Consider the following 19562-nt stretch of genomic DNA (forward strand, 5'->3'; position numbering starts at 1 on the left):
TACTTCAGTATGTGTCTCAAAGAGATAAGGACTGCTTTTTAACATAGGCATATAAGCCATTACTACACCTTGAAATTTTTAGTAATTCTTTAATATCAGCTAATCAGCTAATATCCTCATAGTATTCTGGTTAATTTCTTTGAATTGGGATCCAGACAATGCATCATGTCATTATGGCCCAGAAGTCTCTTTTATTCTAAAGTGGTTTACCCTTCCACTTTCTTCTCCTTGTCATTTGACAGATCATTTGACCCATATAATTTTCTGCATTTTGGATATGGTTGATTTTATCCTTACAGTTTTTTTTTAACTTTTTTTATTGAGTAATAGTCATTTTACAATGTTGTGTCAAATTACAGTGTAGAGCACAATTTTCCAGTTATACATGAACATACATATATTCATGGTGTATTTTATCATATTCTAACTATTCCCTGTATTTCCTATGAACTAGTAGTTAGGTTTTTTTTTTAATTGAAATATAGTCAGTTTACAATGTTGTGTCCATTTCTGGTGTACAGCACATTTCAGTCATACATATACATACATATATTCATTTTCATACTCTTTCATTACAGGTTATTACAATATATCAAATATAGTTCCCTGTACTATACAGAAGAAACTTGTATACATATTTTATATATAGTAGTCAGTATCTGCAAATCTTGAACTCCCAATTTATCCCTTCCCACCCCCTCCCCCACTGGTAACCATAAATTTGTTTTTTATGTCTGTGAGTCTGTTTCTGTTTTGCAAATAAGTTCATTTGTCTTTCTTTCTTTTCTTTTTTTGATTCCACGTATGAGTGATATCATATAGTATTTTCCTTTCTCTTTCTGGCTTACTTCGCTTAGAATGACGATTTCCAGGTCCATCCAAGATCTCGAGGTTTGATCATGTTTAGCTCTCGGCAATGGGTGATGCTGTGTATTTCCTATGCATCTCACCAGGAGACGATGATGTGATGTTACCACTGATTAATGAGTTCAGATATGTCAGCCAGATCTGTCCATTATAATATCTCTTACAAGATTTTTTCCCCAACAAGGTAGATATAGATCATTACCATCACTCCTGAAAATTCACTAATTTTCTTCCCAATTTTCATTCCCAAAGTCAATCACTTTTCTGAAGTTTTTCTTGCTCAAGAAGCTGCTATAAACGGCATCATATACATGACACTCTCGTGTCTGGCTTCTTTCGTCTATTCAGTTATTTTTACTGTATGAACACGCCACAGTTTATTTATTCATTTTCTCACTAAGGGCATTAATGAGTGAAAATTCCGGTATCCAAAGGTAACAGCTGGCGGGACTGCGCGTCCATTGGCTCCTAAGGCGTTCCTCTTCTCTCCCCTCACACCGGCCCCGCATCTTCATGCGTCTCGCCTGAGGTTCGGCCTTAGTTCGGAAGCCCTAGAGCTCCTGGCTGGAGGCTAAATTTGTGAAGTAGATTTGATTGACAGCCAAGATCCCCAGTGCTCGGTGCCCTCCGGACTCCGAGGTGGTTTCGTCCATTTCAGGAAGTTCTGAAAATCGAGCAAGTGCCCAACGCTTGCTTGAGTGAGGCAGGAGGAGAACTGGCGTACCCTTCAAAGTTAAAGACATAATCCTCTTTTGAAAGGAACGCTCGCCGCTATCCAGGTATGGGACTGGAACGATGACGCGTTGCCGCTCGTTCTGAAATGTCCCTTCCAGGACGCCGTCCCTTTCCCCTTACGCTAAGCGCTGGGCGAGCGTAACGGACTTCCGGGAGGTCTAGGAAGTCGCCTTTCTCTTTGGCTGGAGGCGGGTTTTTCTGCGGGTGCAGACCCGAATCCCGCTGACAAGCCGAGTGGACCGGGAGGGGCAGGACGGGGCACGGAGGCTGCAGGCCTGAGGCGAGGTCCCCTGAGGCTGCGGCTGCCTGACTGAGAGGTGGCCATTCATTCTTCGAGTGTGGCTGAGGAGCGAGGGCCCCTTCGGGGGCTCTTTCGAAGTCAGCTGCCAGACCTGAAGGAGAACCACCCTGCGCTTACCCTGGGCCGCTGCCGGCCTTCTCAGAGTGGAGGGCACCCCACTTCTTCCACCCTGCGGCTGAGGTGACCGCTGCCATGGCTTTTCCCCATCGGCCGGACGCCCCAGAGCTACCTGACTTCTCCATGCTCAAGAGGCTGGCTCGAGACCAGCTCATCTATCTGCTGGAGCAGGTCAGTGCCCGCCACGCCGGGGGCCTTCACTGCATCAGCAGTTTTGCACTCTCTGGATGAATAGTTCTTTCTTCCTGAGTTCCCTTGATCTTGCTCTTGGCCCTTGGTATTGTCCTTGGAGCTTCTGTGGCAGGTCCAAAATGAAGCCGGAGGAAAACCGGTGGCAGTAAGGAAAAAAACCGGTGGCTGGAGGAAAACCGGTGCTTGGGATAACCTGACCAGGGAATTAATGGAAATCACCCCCTCCCTTTTTTTTTCCATACAGGCAAGGGAGACACCACTAGTGCCAGGCATCACTGGGGATGGAAAGATAGTTAAGACATCTTTGTCCTTAGGGATTTTACACTCCAGTGGGATGTATGAAACACAAAGTACCACACACAGGGTGTCATGAGTAAGTGGTAAGGGAGTGATAGCTAGGGTGCCTGAAACAATCATTTCTAGCTAGAGTGATCTAGGAGTTTTATGGAGCTGGAGTTGAAGATAACCATATTTTCCTTGGAGATGGGAGGGGATGTTCCAGGCAGATGGACTGGTAGGAGCAGAGCTGAGGAACAGGGAAGGACAAGGCATGTGGAACAGGGAAGAGAACGATTAGAAGTTACACTGTAGGCATTAGGCAGCCACTGAAGATTTTTTCTTCCATCTGTGGCATGAAACAATACTTGAAGATAATTCTAATAGCTGTCATGGAGTTGGGTAAATGGGCAACAAGAAGGCCAGTTAGGAGACCATAGATCAGACTGAAGTAATAACAAAGGCCCATGCAAACTTAGTGGCAGTGGAAATGAAAGGGAGTGATGGATTTTTAAGTCATGGTGAAAGAAGACTCAAAGATTTATTAATTGGTTGTAAAAATTAAGGAGAAGCAAAGCTGAGTTTGAGATTTTTAACTTGGGTTAATAGGAAAACAGTGCTGTTACCACAATTGTAAGGATTACATATATAGTCATTTGTTTAATGTCCATTTCCCCCACTAGATTGGAAGGTCCTTAAGGACACGGAACATATCTGTTTTGTTCAACATTGTATACCCAGTGAGTACCCAGCTTAGAGTCAGGCACTTAGCATGTGCTTAATAAATATTTGTTGCATGAACACTGAATGGAAGTGAGAAAAAGAATTAGAAAGAGAAATGGGTTTGGTGAGGGAAGTTGATTAGTTTGGGTTTGGATAGGGTGAAGTTAAGATGCTAGTAGGAAGTACTGCTTGTAACATTCAGCAGATAGAAATGTAGGGTTGCGGCTGGGGTGAAGATGGGGACTTAGGAGAACCTCAGGGGATGTGAAACCATGTTTTATTTCTCTGTAATAGGTCCTGGATGGTAGCACAGTGATTTGCACATGAAAGACACTCAACAAATGTCTGAGGAGTTGAAAAGAGATGCTAGTTAGAACCACTAAAAAAAATTCTATTACATGTTCCATGTATCTCTTAACCTATTTTTGTTCATATTACCACCAGCTTATCAGGTCCTCATTTATTACCCCATGCTTGGGCTGCTTAATCACATGAATGGACTGTTGCATTAATCATATGAATGGACTCCTTGCTTCTGGTTTCTCATATCTCCAATCCATTTTACCCTCAGTTCCCGGATTTACCTAACTGAAATTCTCAGCTAATTGGATGCTTCAGTGCACAAAAGCTTTCTGTTTTCCCTTGTTCTGTAGAAGATGAAATCCAAATTCCCCAACTTGACATTTGGAACCCTGCATGCTCCAATTCTAGTCAAATGTTTCAATCTTGTTTCCCACCATTGCCCTACATCAAGATTTCTCAACCTGGGTGCTGTTGCATTTTGGCCTGACGTTTTGGGCTGGTAAATCCTTTGTTGTGTGTCCTGTGCATTGTAGGATGTTTAGCAGCATCCCTAACCTCTACCCACTAGATGCTGGTAACATCCCCTGCACCCAGGTTGACAACCAGAAATTTCTGCAAATATTGTCAAATGTCCCCTGTGGGGCAAAATCATCCCTGGTTGGGAACCACTGCCTTACATGTACCTTACCCATCAGCCAGACAGAATTGCTTGTTCTGCCCTCACATTCAGCCTGTTCGCTTTCCCTGGCCTTTGCTGGTTTGCCATCTTAATTTATCACTGCCAACACTCTACCTATTTGTCAAGGCCTAGATGAGAGGAAACTTTGAATGACTTCCCCCTCTCTGCTGCCCAGTATGGCCTCTCCTTCCTCTGGACAGATGAGAGATTAGCATCAGGAGTGATGAAATGGGAACCAGATGACAGGAATTTGGGGTGGTAGAGGGGGTGGGTGGGTGAGGACCATCCTGGGCTATGTTTTCTGCCTTGGACTTAGGTTATTTTTGTAATTAGAAGATAAATGTTATTTAAAGAGATATTTGGCAGTTAGTTGAGGGGTTGCAGGATATACGGTACGGATTTGTTTTGTTTGGCTTTCTTCAGCATGAGATCAGGGTTATCAGGAGGCAGAGTGGAGGAGGCAGTGCAGTAGAGCAGCAATGATGGAGGACAACAAGGTCACTAGCGAGCAGGAGGGTTGAGTGATAAAGACTTAACCTTAGAAAGAAGGTGAAATATCTTTCCACTGGTGCAGAAAATGAGAAGACAAAATAGGTGAATATGTAGAGAAATGTCAGCTGTGAATATAGACCATAAATTAGGGGCTGGGGTAGATGAGGTCTAGTGCCCTTCCACCTCAGAGACTGTGCTTCCATTTTATGGATGGCTGGATGGGCTCTCAGCCAAGGGAGCTTGTGTGACCTGTGAGTGACCCAAGATACTGTCTCTGTCTCAGCTTCCAGGAAAAAAGGACTTGTTCATTGAGGCAGATCTCATGAGCCCTTTGGATCGAATCGCCAATGTCTCCATCCTAAAGGTACCTGCCCCTTTACCCAGGTGGGCTCAGGCCCCTCTTTCCTCATTAAGCAGTTTTTCTTTTGGTGAACAGTATGAGGTACTAAACAGTGACTACCCTTATAGGGTAGATATAGGTAGCTGAGTTGAGTGGACAAAACAGGATTGATAATGCTGTTTGTATTCTTTTTGAATTGTTTTATTTTTGGTTTCTCTTTTGGCACTTTGAGGAAGGTTCAGTGGGATGGTCATCAGGGAGATACCTTGTTCCTAGAATTAACATAAATGGGAGGGAGCCCTTCGAGAAGAGCCCTGTCTTTGTATCACACTTTGGGTTTCTAAGCACTTTTATATCCATTGTTTTGTTGGATTCTCTCTGTAGCAACATGAAGTAGACAAACTGTACAAAGTGGAGAACAAGCCAGCTCTCAGCTCCAGTGAACAGTGAGTATCTGGGAAGGTCTGTCTCAGCTCCAAGCTGGAGGAGGTCCCTGCACATTTGCCTTTCATGGCTCCTTGGCCAAGATCTGCACCATGATATTTGTGATACGGTTCACCTCCCTGCACTTCTACAGTTTCATCCATTAGTTATGCTTTAGCCTCTTGATTTGTCCCCCTTCCTGCAGTTCCCCCCTCCCTTGTCTCTTCTCTCTAACCCAATCTACCATCTTTAACCAGATTGATTAATCTTTCAAAAATATTTTCACTGTGCCCCTCTCAAGAACCTTCAAGGCTTCCTTTACTTACTGAGTGAAGTCCGCATCACTCACCACAGATTCCCAGGCCGTCTCCAGGGAGGCCTCACACCCCTTTTCCAGCCCGGTCTCTCAAAGATGCCCTGGAGCTTGACTCAGTATGCGCTCTCACGTGCTTCCAGTTCTGTGCTCATACCTCCATGCTTTTGGCCACTCTGACCACCCTGCCTGAAATTCTTTCCTATCTTCACTGCTCTTGTAAAAATACCCAGCCTTCAGAGCCCAGCTCCCCTCCTCCATGTGGCTCTTAGTTGCCATCCCAGGGTGATTTTCTCCTCCTCTGGATTTGCATGGGGTTTAGTGTTTGTCCTGTTCACTTGGCACAGTCAGTCACATACTGCCTGTTGTCTGTTTTCTGTTTTTATTTTTTATATTTCTCAACCTAAGTAATGTACACCCTCCCTTGGAGGAAAAAAGTTCTCCTAGATACATAGAGAATACATCCATGAACCCCAGTTTGAAAAGCATTATTTTATATACTTTCTCGTAATGTGTTTTTTAACGCTTGACTGTTAATCTACTCCATACATAGGTGCATCTTATTTTGCCCAATAGACTGTAACTTATTTGAGAGCAGGAGCTCCTGGGTCCACCATAGGGCCAACAAGTGCCCCCAGCTCACCCCAGTATACCTGTCTTATCAAGGGGAGTCTCCTATGGTTGATATGTGGTCGGCCAAGAGAGCTGGCATGGCTTTGGCTGGGGTGAGAACTGTAGCAAGTGGTGAAAGGGTTGACATTGTTCCAGTTTCTACCAACTTCATTATTTTTCTTCATGAGGTTTTTTTTTTCCCTTCTCTCCCATAGATTGTGCTTCTTGGTCAGACCTCGCATCAAGAATATGCGGTACATTGCTAGTGAGTGTGCTGGGCTGTTCCATGTAACTGAGACCTGGGGAAGCATGGGAAGGTCTAAGGGCCTTGGCCGTAAGAACCCTTTAAAGAGAAAAGACTTGCTTGGGCTGGCCATCCCCCTTGTAGAGGCTCTCCACTTCCTTGCTCCTAGTCTAACAAGTGGCCCATGGCATTCTAGGTTGCATCCCTTCTGTCTGTAGGTCTTGTCAATGCTGACAAATTGGCTGGCCGAACTCGTAAATACAAAGTGATCTTCAGCCCTCAGAAGGTGAGTTTGGATCCTGGTGGGCATGGGATAAGATAGAACAGAATTGGGAACTGGGAAAGGGGAGGGGAAGGGGCCAACAGCTGTATCTCCCTCTAAGCAAATTATGTGTGACTGAACAAAATATCTGTCATTGTCTTTTCTTTAATGTAGTCCTGATCATTTAGCAGAGGGTCTGTCATCAAACTTCCCTAGATAAGATTGTGGGATTATGAGAGGTGGCATCTACATAGATTTCTTTTCTTTTCTCTTCTTTTCTCTAATTGAAGTATAGCAAGTTATAATGTGTCAATGTCTGGTGTACAGCATAGTGTTCCAGTTATGCATATAGATACATATATTCATCTTCATATTCTTTTTCATTAGAGGTTATTACAAGATATTTAATAGAGTTCCCTGTACTATACAGAAGAAACCTGTTTTTCATCTGTTTTTATGCATAGTGGAGACTTCTTTAAATGAAAAGATTGACAGTTTTGAAGTAGAACCTACTATGTATACCTTCTAACACAAATTCCTGTATGGTAATGGTACACAACGTTATGGCTTTTCAATGACTTTCTACCTATATCCCTTTAATAATAAGTATAATAAATCATCCCTCACCATGCTCCTCTAAGGCATGTGGCTGGGCTTTCCCTGGGTTGTTAGAACTATACCAGTGTACTTTGGAAAAACCTTTTCTTGCACAGGAAGGGAAACTTAGAGACCATTTTACTGTACCTGACTTCGAGTAGCTTAGGAAACTGAAGCCCACAGTCACACAGTGAGTTAGCATAGCCAGGCTAGGTTTCTTCCGTCTTTACTTCAATAACTGCAGTGTTTGGTGATCTATCAGAGTATCTCCGTTTCTCGATTCCATCGAGCTCCCCTCTCATCCCCACATCAGTGGGGTGCATCGTAGGTACATCCTCAATCTCATTGATTGGGAGGAATGATGTACCAAGCCATAGACCTATAAAAGCTATACCAAGCAGTGCATACCACACCTAGAGCAGGTAGAAATTAAACTGGAAAGCACAGGGATTTATTCCTTTGCTATTTTCCTAAGAAAATTCTAGAGAAAATAGCAGCAGGTAAGACTAAAGATGCTGAAGCCAAACTGTTTCAGTGTGAATCCTTGCTTTAGCACCTATTACCTGTGTGATCTTGGAAAAGTTATTTAACTGTTCTGTGTCTTAGTTTTCTCATCTATAAAATGGAGTTGATAATAGTGCTTATCTTTTTTAAATGAGATGACTTTCAGTTTCTGTTGAGATGTCTAGTGGAATCACAGGCTTCTACTGTTTTCTTATCACATAAAAGGACTAAAAGGAAAGAACCAATGACCTTCCTTTGAAGATCATTTGAAGATTGATAGCACAATTTTACAGCTATTTATTTATTTAGTGTTGGTTTCTTTTCTTTCTTTCTTTCTTCTTCTTCTTCTTCTTTTTTTTTTTTTTGTGGGGAGAGTAATTAGATTTGTTTATTCATTTTAATGGAGATACTGGAGATTGAACCCAGGACCTCATGCATGCATACCCTCTAAGGTATACCCTCCCATCACTGAGCTATACCCTCCCCAATCTTACAGCTATTTATCCTGTTCAGGAATACAAATATATCAAGTATAACATTGTTGTTAGGGCAAGGAAATTATTGAGTCAAATAACCAATCAGAATTACAAGTTGCTTTTGAATGTTATTAAAGGAGCTTTAATAATAATTCCTAGTTTTTGGAGTCTCACAAAACCCTTTTTTTCAAATTTTACTTCCAAGAACAGATCTGTTTAAATAGGGAATAGGACAAGTTGGTAATAGTTTCAAATAATCCTGTAAACCTCCATATCACACAGAAGAACAAAATCGATATTGATATTTTTAAGTGAATTTTCTCTTTCTAACACCCTATCTAGTCAAATTCTTTGACCTAATTTTCCATCACAGGATGATCTCTCCCTCATTAGCTGTAGGGAAGAGGAAATCTTTATCTCTTCCTGAGACCCTTTTTGTTAATTGTGAACATTGGTAGTCTTCAAACCAGGCTCTGGAATTCCATCAGTTAGCATTAGAAGTAGGCCCTTCAATTTCAGTTTTACTGACAGAAATGAGTGAGGGGTAATTAGGACTCTTCTGTGTAACCATAAAACAAGGAGCACATAGCATTAATCTGCCACATCTCATACAGCTTTGAGCGTCAAGAGAGGTAATCCTTCTGAAACACTAACAACAATGCCTAGTACATGTAAAATGCGTCCTACACACCCACTGTTATTATTGTCATCATCCTTATTAGACGGAAGTGCCCTCAACTTTCTTATTACCTTCAAATGTTTCATCCTTTTCCTACCCATCTCAAAGGAGGATGAGCCACTGGCCTTGTCCCATCTAAGATCAGCAGCTCACCCGTGTTCTTGGCTCCATCTCTGCCTTCCTCCTCCACTCTCTTGCTTCATCAGGTAGACTGTTTATATCTTCAACCATGTCGGTCTCTTCTAAACAGTTCTCCATCCTTCATCTCTTGTCCCTATCAGGGACTCTCCCTTCTTTCATGGCCAGGCTTCTGTGAGGAATTATCTGCTGTCACTGCTTCTGCTTCCTCACATCCACCTCCATCTTTTCATCTAGTCCCCTAAGGCCTCTGTTGTCAAATCCAGTGATATCTATTTTATGTTCATCCTCCTTAACTTATCTGTCAGTGGACACTGTTGCTCATTCTTCTTTGAAGCTCTGACCTCCTCTGCCTTTAGAGGTGCCGTTTTCTTCTGGTCCCACCTCTCTATGTATTCTTCCTCAGTCTTCTCTGCCAGGTCTTGGACTGTGCACCCTTTTAGTTTTGGTTCCCTGGAGTCCTACCCTTAGCTCTCTTCTCTCTGTGTGGTCTTTGGACAAACCACCCACTTTAAATGCATCATATGTGCCATTGACCCCCCCCCAGACTGTATGTCCAGACCTCCCTCAGTGTCTCCAGAGGTCCCATGGACATGTCCTAACCAGAAGTCCCTCCATCCTCTCTCACGCACTGTGCTTTACCTACACCTGCTCCTCCTCTTTTTCTAGAACCTCTCATGCCCTTCTTCCCATCTCTGCCTGCAGGACTCACCCTTCCATGACAGTTGAAGTCCCTTCTCCTTTGTAAAGCTTCTCCAGTCTCTCAGGAAGAAAAATACAATCAACTTAATGACTAAATAAAATGGCTGAAAAGGAAACAAAGCATTAGGCTAGATGATAACGGTGGTCCTTTCTAGATCTAAGAGTCTGGGTTTGCTAATCTTTTTCATTGGGTTCAACAAGTGTGGTCCTCAGCAATGACCACAGAGGAACTCCTAAGAAATGAAAAGACCAGAGAAGACGGTTACTAATCAGCTTCCCTTTCTCTTCCAGTTTTATGCGTGTGAGATGGTGCTTGAGGAAGAGGGCATCTATGGAGGTGAGAGGAGACGAGTGTGAGTGGAAGGGGGAGGGCATGTGGAAGAAGGACATAATGGTTGTTCCCATCTCCTCCTTTCCCATGTCTCATTCCTGTCGGCCTATCGGGAGGAGAGGGTCCTGAGAATAGGAAGTCAGACCCCAAATTAGAACACTAGTGAGACAGCGTGAAAGGGATGCCAGGGTTCCAGTTGGAAATTACCAGCCGCTGTCCTCTCACCTTTCAAGACTTCCACCAGGAGAAATTGTGTCTTCTTTCTCTGTGTTTGCCTCACTCCATCCTCCATGCAACACAAACCTGGTCATGGTACTCCCCGCTAGAAATCCTGCAGTGGCTCTGAATAAAGCCCAGACTCCTCAGCGTGGCTCCTCCGCCTCTTCAGTCTGGCCCCTTCCTGGCCTTTAGCCTCATCACATGCCTCTCCTATCTCCCAACTCACTACCCTACAGCCCTGGGGACTTCACACATCTGTTCCTATTGCCTAGAATATTCCTCACTCTACAACTTTTTGCCTACCTAGACCATACTCAAATTCTAAGCCTAATGTCACTTTTTTAGGGAGGTCTTTCCTCTACCCCTAGTTGAGGTTAGATCCCTGAAATATTTGTGTCCATGGATTGCTGTTTTACTTCTTTGGAGCACAAAACTAATTACGTTTGTCTGGTGCTCAACTCTCTTTCTACACTGGAGGCTCCAGAAGTTAGGAGTGTGTCCCTCTTCACCACCACATCCCCAATGTTTAGCCTGGTGCTTGCACATATGTGGCTTTCAGTCAGTATTTAATGAATAGTGAATGAATGTATGTTTTGCCAGCACGCTAATGAAAACACACCATTTATCACATTGTATTATAGGCTGTTATGTACGTGTCTCCTTTCCTTACCAGCCTGTGGGCCCCTTCTGGGCAGAAACTGTACCTTATTCATCTCTGAGCATCCTGTGCTTAGTGCAGTACCTGGCGTGTGGCAGGCACTCAGGAATTTTTGCATGACTGTGGTGGACCATCCTTTTTTTTTTTTAATACATTTTTAAATTAAAAAAAATTCTTATTTTGGGGATAGGCAATTAAGTTTATTTATTTTTAGTGGAGGTACTGGGGATTGAACCCAGGACCTTGTGCATGCTAAGCAGGAACTCTACCACTTGAGCTATACCTCCCCCGTGGACCATCCTTCTTAATGTGGAGCTACGTGCCTTCTGCAGGGAGGCTGATGCTCTCTGTACCCACAGATGTGAGCTGTGACGAATGGGCCTTCTCTTTGCTGCCTCTTGATGTGGATCTGTTGAGCATGGAACTCCCAGAATTTTTCAGGGACTACTTTCTGGTAAATGCAGGGCCCTTGGGTCTTGGCATCGAGGGGTGGGGACAAACATGGGGTCCCGTGGGCTAGAAATGTGGATTTAACCTTCGTCCAACTCATGTAATTTATTATGAGTGATCGTGATTTGGAGATTGAATGTTACTGGTTGATGTCCATGGGGCTTCCTTTGGGATCAATGAAAATGAGCTCTTTCAAGCATTGCCCAGACCCTGCCTTTCTGCTCCAGGGCTTCTAGGCCTAGCCACTTTCCAGATGGATCTGTCGGGCTGATCCATATCTTTGTGGCCCATGTGGTCCCTGCAGGAAGGAGATCAGCGCTGGATCAACACTGTGGCACAGGCCTTGCACCTCCTCAGCACTCTCTATGGACCTTTTCCTTACTGCTATGGAATTGGCAGGTGTGCCAAGGTGAGCAGTTTTGTTGTCCTGATAGTCCCTATTTCACCTGCTGTCTACCCACTGAGGTTGTTCATGGGCACCTGTGATGTGAGGTATATTCTTTACTTTGCTTTTATTGCTCCAGAATAGGCCTCAGAGAGAGCTTGTGTGGCTAACAGAATGGCAAGAGCCAAGGTCCTCTGGGCAGCATTCCTAAATCTTTAGGGGCAGAGATATTTCTTCACTGGTGTGGGGGAGGATGGGGAGGGATGGACACAGATGGGTGTCGAGTAGGTAATATTGTTAATAATTAGCTTCCCTCTTGGGATCAAGGAGAAGTGTCACATGAGGTATCAAAGAGGTTGGGTTCTGTAGGAGTGGGGCTGCAGTACGGACCTGGACATAAGATTGAGAATTTCTTGGGTCCTGGCAGATGTCACATGAATTGTGGAGGAACCTGGAGGAGGAGGAGGATGGTGAAACCAAGGGCCGAAGGCCAGAAATTGGACATATCTTTCTCCTGGACAGAGGTAAACTATGCTCAGCACTCCTCTCATCCGTGGACCTAGAAGACATGAGAATGTGGAAAACATGGTAACACAGTTAGGATCCTCAAGTTGGGGCTGTAAATGCCAGTGTTAATTGGGATCATGGGCCCTTGGGCCCCTTGGAAGGCACTTGAGCTGATACTGAGCAAACTGGGTAAGAGGCTGCGTCAGGGAGGACCCTCATGGTCAGGGATCTCGCTTTCAGACATGGACTTCGTGACGGCACTTTGCTCCCAGGTGGTTTACGAGGGCCTGGTGGATGACACCTTCCGTATCAAATGTGGTAAGTGGCATCTCGGCGGGATGGAGGTGTCCTCAGCTCCTGGAGCCTCCCGCGGTGGGGCGGGGCTTGTGGGAGAGACCCAGACTCTGACTATTTGGCAGGGCTTCCAAATAGTTTGGGGGGCCTTTAATGGCAGTTCAAGAAAGGGAGGAGAAGGAAGGCCTCATCAGAGATCCTCATAGCTGTCCCCTCTGCTTTCAAAGGGAGTGTTGACTTTGGCCCAGAAGTCACATCCTCTGACAAGAGCCTGAAGGTGCTACTCAATGCCGAGGACAAGGTGAGTGCTTAGGTCCCAGCAGTGGATTTACCCAGGGCCACTGCTTCCATGAGGCTGTGGGTCCCGGTGCTGGGAGTGGAGGCTGAGTCCCCCAGAGAGAGGGATGCCCCACCACTTAGAGTTTACCCCAGAGCACGTAGCAGGGATTTGACATATATGTATTGATACCAGTGCAGATGTCTTGGTACTTTTGCTGGAACAGCTGAGCACTCTTCCTGTGCTGTCATGACACTGATGAGGTAGGAAGGAACAAGGTGAGGTTCTGTACAGTAAGTTCTTCCTGTCTTGTTCCCCTCACAGGTGTTTAATGAGATTCGTAATGAGCATTTCTCCAATGTCTTTGGCTTCTTGAGCCAGAAGGCCCGGAACTTGCAGGCCCAGTATGACGTGAGGCTCCCCGCCCAGTTCTCTGTCTGCTTCCTCAGTGGCTCCCCTTCTGATACTAGAGTGGGTGGGCACTGAGGGAGGGTAGTGGTTGCTCACATCTGAGGGCAGAGAGGTTGAACTCATGGGACGTCCCCACAGCGCCGGAGAGGCATGGACATCAAGCAGATGAAGAACTTCGTGTCACAGGAGCTCAAGGGACTGAAACAGGAGCACCGCCTGCTGAGCCTCCGTAGGTTTCAGCTTGAGGGCAGGGTGAGGGAATGCTGAGAGATTTGCCCCCAGGAGGAGGTCCCCGTCATCTGGCAGATAATGCTTTTATTTGGTCTAAAGTGGGAAGAAGTGCTTTTGCATTTTGCCTTAAGAGGTTTTTATTCTTCTGGACAATAAAGAGACATCCTTCTTGAACCAGGACTATGTCAGCTCCCCTTCCATCCTCTCTGCAGATATTGGGGCCTGTGAATCCATCATGAAGAAGAAAACCAAGCAGGACTTCCAGGAGCTCATCAAGACTGAGCATGGTAACTTGGCTACTTCTCACGCTCTGCTTCCCTGGCTCCCAGCCCCAGCCCACCCTGAAAAGATGCTCTCTGGCTCTTTCCAGCTGATGCTGGCTGTGTGGAATGCTGGTTCCTGCTAGAAGTCCTGGGGTCCCCTTAACCCACCCCAAGGATGGAGAAAGAGATGGGGAGACAGATGCCCATTAGCATAGACGGCAACAGCTGAGCTGCTCCCCCAGTAACAGGCTGTCCTCTGATTACTCACAGCGCTACTGGAGGGCTTCAACATCCGGGAAAGCACCAACTACATTGAAGAGCACATAGACCGGCAGGTGAAGTGGGGTGGGGAGGGTGAAGGATGTGGGGATGTGGTGGGAATGGCATTTAGAGGTGGGGCTCAAGCAGAAGGAAGAGGGGAGAAGAATGCGTTATGACACTTGAATTCTCCTTGCCTCTTTCTTCCTGTGCAGGTGTCACCTATAGAAAGCCTTCGCCTCATGTGCCTTTTGTCCATCACTGAGAATGGTGAGTCCCAGGGACAAAAGATGCCAGATTGAAAAGCTAGACCTTAGGAATGGAATAAATCATTTTGAATGAGAGAGAACTATCTTAGCAGACAGAATGTTTCTGTGTAATCTTGTGGATTCTTTCCCCTGTAAAATAAAGCAGTTTTTGTTTTGGGTGAAACAGGTCATAGAGTAATTTATTGTCCCAGCCCTAAGCAGGACCATATCCAGGCCCCTAGAACAAGGCCTGTCCCACCATAGGACTGCAAAGGGGTAGAGCTGGGCAGCAATTCTCTCATCATTCCATCTGGCCTCCTATCCTCAATAAGATTTCATAATAAGGACACAGTCCAAGAAAAATCAATTTCATAAACATTTTAAAAGCCTGGACTGCCCAACCTTTCATGGCAACTTGTTTTGACTGTTGAAGTCTTCCAATTAGTGAACATTCTTTAAGGTTGTTCCTACCCAGAGAAGTAGTCTGCTTATTCTGGATTCCCTTTAGTGTAGTTGGAAGCCCATTTCTTCTTACCTCTATGGAGAAAAATGTCTAAGACGGCACTTTGGGAACTCATTTAAACACCTTTCCTATTGCTCCGTAGCTGTAAAGCAGTTCCCAGGAGAACTGGCCCATAGCCTGGAAGAAAAGCCCAGGAAGGCCCTCCTCCTCCCTTCTGCTGCATCCCACCGCACCTCCCACTACGGATTGGATTCGCATTCGTTTCAGTGTTCCTTCCTCAGGGCTCTTCCTTGGAACTCTCAGATCCAGGCTTTATAAAGTTTTTAATAAGCAAACTTAAATTTAGGAGTCAATTTAGAGTCAACTGCATAGGATGTAAGGTTAACATCATTTACTGATGCCTTCCTTCTGATTAGGGTTTTGGGTTTTTTTTGTTGGTTTTTTGTTTTGGTGGGGGGAGGAGGGTTTGCTGGTTGGTTGGTTTGGCTATACACTTTAGGACACCTCAACTGGCTCATGAACCTGTTGTCATGAACCTTGATTTTCCTCAGGTTTGATCCCCAAGGATTACCGATCCCTGAAAACCCAGTATCTGCAGGTAAGGTCAGGAGAATGCATTCTTGAGGGAACTTGGTGGAGGGAGGTCATTGGACATTTTTGAAAGAGGCAAAAGAAATGGTCCCGTTCTTGCCCACATCACCACCCTGTTCCCATGTGGCCTCCCTCTCAGAGGTTGTGGGGATAGTCACCCCTCAGCACACAGAGACCCTTCCCACTGCTGTTGTATCACTCTGCTCGCCTCTCATGTGGCCAGTGCAGGGGGAGTTTGTACAGTTCAGCTATTGGACCCAGTGGTGAGTTCTTACCCCTGGACTCTCCCTCCCTTTAGCACCTTGAGAGGCAGTGATACAGCTTTCCTTCCAGGTCTTCCTCAAGTCCTGCCTCATCTGTGAAGCCTTCCCCACCATCCTTACATCCATAGCTTTCTGAGTTCTTTCATTGTTTCGTGCTGCTTTTATTCTTCTTTGGTGTTTGGTTATTTCTGGCATGAAAATCTTTCCCACAAACAAGAGTGAGCTCCTCAGGACACAGACTGCATAATCCTTCACCTCGTGTCAGCTAACAGTGCTAGACCCCTGGCAGACGCTCGGTAGAGAGCTTCATTGCATTTTCTTCAGAGCTATGGCCCTGAGCACCTGCTCACCTTCTCCAATCTGCGGCGAGCTGGGCTCCTAACAGAGCAGGCCCCGGGGGACACCCTCACAGCTGTAGAGAGTAAAGTGAGCAAGCTGGTAACGGACAAGGCTGCAGGTGAGCAGGAGCCCAGGTAACCTGTTTCCCCTCCTCAGCTGTTGTTGCCTCTTCTCAACAGGCAGAGCACCCTGAGAGGGAAAGAATGAGCTGGGGGTTGGGGGAGGAAGTGATTCCTTACTGTTAACTGTCCTCACTGCCACTACTTCTGCTAGTAAGAGCACTTTCCGGTTAGTGAACACTGATGTGCTAAGCCCTTTAGATACAGTTCCTCATTTAATCCTCATAGAGTTTCTATATGGTAAGTTTTATTATCTCCATTTTACAGATGAGGAAACTGAGACTTAGAGAGGTTAAGGGACTTGTTCGAGGTTCCTCAGTAAGTCAGATTTGAACCCAAGTCGGTTTGACTCCAAAGGTCATACACTTAACCAGTAAACTAGGGTCACCCTGTAGATTGCATTTAGTAGACAGCTGGTACCCTGTAGGAGAGGGAAGACTGTGAGTGGGAAGAGTGGTGAATGTCTTCATCAATTCCAGGGAACTAGAGGTGACTAGCTTTGAGGGGGATCTTCAAATGTGATAGGTCTTGCTATTTGAGAAGAGGTGGTCCTCTTATTTTCTGGATGGTATAGCCTGTGGCAGCATCATTAATCCATAAACCTTAGATGAAACTCAACACTGATTTCTTTCCCAGGAAAGATTACTGATGCCTTCAGTTCTTTGGCCAAGAGGAGCAATTTTCGTGCCATCAGCAAGAAGCTGAATCTGGTATGTAGAACAGGGGTGGGTAGGGGAGGTGACAGGTTCAGTCCTCTGTGGAGTACTTTGAATCCACAAAATCTTCTCTGTCATTTTGTTTTTATAAAGATCCTTTCATTTAGTAGCATTATAGCATGAGCTTAATTTAATAACAAGAATAACACAAAGATTCATTCATTTAATAAACACGTAACAAGCAGCTGCCAATGTCACAGAATATGCTAAGTGCTGCTTCAGTGACAGACCCATCCCATGTCACTGAGGGGTCAGAAAGGGGCAGCCTTCCCTCTTGCCCTTCTTAGGGAGCATGGGAACTCATTCAAGAGAATCAGCAGGTACTGAACAGCTTTCATCTTCAGTTACGGATTCTTTTTTTTTTTTTTCCAGAGGTAATTGCTGGTTCTCCCTTTAGTTGAAGTATGAACTGTTCTTAGGGATATGCCACTTTTCTCTGACCCTGTAAAGGCCTAGAGGGTTGAGTTGTCACTTGCCTCATGCAGTCCCTTTTACCCTCTAGATCCCACGTGTGGATGGCGAGTATGATCTGAAAGTGCCACGCGACATGGCGTATGTGTTCAGTGGGGCTTATGTGCCCCTGAGCTGCCGAATCATTGAGCAGGTGAGAACAGGTGACTTGCTCCCATTCATATTTCATGCTCTCTGCTTTCTCTTAGTCCCTGGCCTGGCCTAGTTTTTAACTACCCTAGTGACTGGCAAGAACCCTGGCAGTCTGACTGCTACTCGACTTGAACCTAGCACTTGTGCCTTCCCAGGTGCTGGAGCGGCGAAGCTGGCAGGGCCTGGATGAAGTGGTGCGGCTGCTCAACTGCAGTGAGTTGGCATTCACAGGTGAGTGGCCTTGACCGGCAGAGGGTGGAGGCGGGCTGGGTGGACTGAGAGGAGGGCTGGATGCATCACCCAGTAGAGTGAGCGAGCGAGCAAGTGAGCTGGGTGAAAAGCTGAGTCTGGTCTGATATTCGCAGACATGACCAAGGAAGACAAGGCTTCCAGCGAGTCCCTGCGCCTCATCTTGGTGGTGTTCTTGGGTGGCTGCACGTTCTCGGAGATCTCAGCCCTCCGATTCCTGGGCAGAGAGAAAGGTGAGAACCAGCCTCCATGGGATCCTGAGGGCAGCACTCAGGAAGCCTTTTTTACTGGGCTCTGGGTACCACTTGCTGCCATTTGCTGTGGGCTGAATAGCAGGGAGCCCGGTTCCAACAAGCTTGCATGGCAAGTTGCTGTGCCCAAGAGCATGGCACTGATGTCTCTGTGTCTGTAAACTGGTACTCTGACCCAGCTAAGGCAGTGGAACTGGAGAGGCTTGACATGGCTCATGTTGGGGACCTAGTTCTGCTCTCAGTCACATATGGTGGTGCTTTTGACTCCTTAGGGTACAGGTTCATTTTTCTGACAACAGCAGTCACCAACAGCGCTCGCCTTATGGAGGCCATGAGTGAGGTGAAAGCCTGAAGTTTTCCCTGCCTGTGTTGAAGTCTTCCCTGGACACATTCCTCGGATACAGGAGTTTGACTCCCAGCTGCTAATAAATGTCTACCAACTGTCCTACTAAGAGCTGGGAGCAGGGAACTTATTTGGGATTTAGAGAAGAAATCTGAGGAGAGCGTTCACTTCCTGCCCCCAGGATATTTCTTTTTGTTTATGAGGTACAGTCAGTGCTGATGAGGAGGAAGGGGATCTTTTGCTAAATCCTGTTTAAGTATCATTGTAAATAAAGCCTCTACTCTCAATATAGTATGTTTAATTCTGGACATGTACTTCCATTTTGATTAAAGCAGAGGGGACTTTACGTAGGGGCTTTGTCTGCTCCGTGGCCTGGACTCGGTATTAGCTCTGGGCCTGGTCTGGTTCTTCCTTGAAACTTTCCCTGTACTGGACTTTCCTCAACCATACAATGAGGGGGATGGATTAGGTAGATGATCAGCAAGCACCCTTCCAATTCTAAAATTCTGTGATTCATTAAACTTTAGAAAAAAAATGAGTTTGTTATTTTAACTTGAGGAGGTACTTGAATTTTAAGCCTTTTGTTTCTTACTGCAGAATGAAAGATTGTGTCCCCCGTTAGAGCAGTTTCAGGCATTGGCAGACTGTGGTCCTATAAAGATCACGAGTGCCCTCCTAAGTGCTGATTCTAGTGAACTCTAACCACATCTGTTAGTGGTTTCTTTTCCATCCTCTTTGAACTTGATCTCACTGATGAGCACCCTTTCCTTCCTGAAATTCTTGTATTCAGCTTCTGTGACATGCTTTTTTGTCCTCCTGCAGTCTTCTGGGCTGCAGTTCCATCTCCTTTGATTCCTCTGGGCATCCCCCTTGGTTGACGTCTCCTCTCGCTGTCCTTAGTTGTTATCCTGTTAACCTGTATATCTCAAACTTTTGTCTCACTGTTGAGCTTTACACCATTATTTCCAACCTGATCGTTCCACAGGCACTTCAAACTCAACACGTCTAAGATAAACTCTCAAACTGAACCTCTTGTCCCCACTTGGAATCCCTAAATCTGCTCTTCTTTCTGTATTTCCTTAATCGACATTCTTATCATCTACTCGGGTTTTCTTTGT

The 19562-nt window shown here is 45.5% G+C and overlaps 1 protein-coding gene across 1 annotated transcript; it reads left to right on the top strand.

The window, feature by feature from the left end:
* The first annotated feature begins 1759 nt into the window (after positions 1-1759).
* Positions 1760-18731, top strand: VPS33B (VPS33B late endosome and lysosome associated). Its single transcript, XM_010986764.3, has 23 exons — positions 1760-2191; positions 4969-5049; positions 5410-5471; positions 6589-6638; positions 6836-6903; positions 10267-10312; positions 11543-11637; positions 11938-12042; positions 12446-12542; positions 12766-12843; positions 13047-13120; positions 13421-13507; positions 13646-13736; positions 13951-14025; positions 14272-14336; positions 14475-14529; positions 15522-15568; positions 16149-16281; positions 16919-16992; positions 17501-17602; positions 17757-17832; positions 17967-18083; positions 18374-18731. Exons 1-23 carry the CDS (start codon positions 2096-2098, stop codon positions 18451-18453), a joined length of 1854 nt encoding a protein of 617 aa, XP_010985066.1. The 5' UTR covers positions 1760-2095; the 3' UTR covers positions 18454-18731.
* Positions 18732-19562: the final 831 nt, after the last annotated feature.

Source organism: Camelus dromedarius, chromosome 29 (genome assembly GCF_036321535.1).
Source record: "Camelus dromedarius isolate mCamDro1 chromosome 29, mCamDro1.pat, whole genome shotgun sequence".
NCBI lineage: Eukaryota > Metazoa > Chordata > Mammalia > Artiodactyla > Camelidae > Camelus > Camelus dromedarius.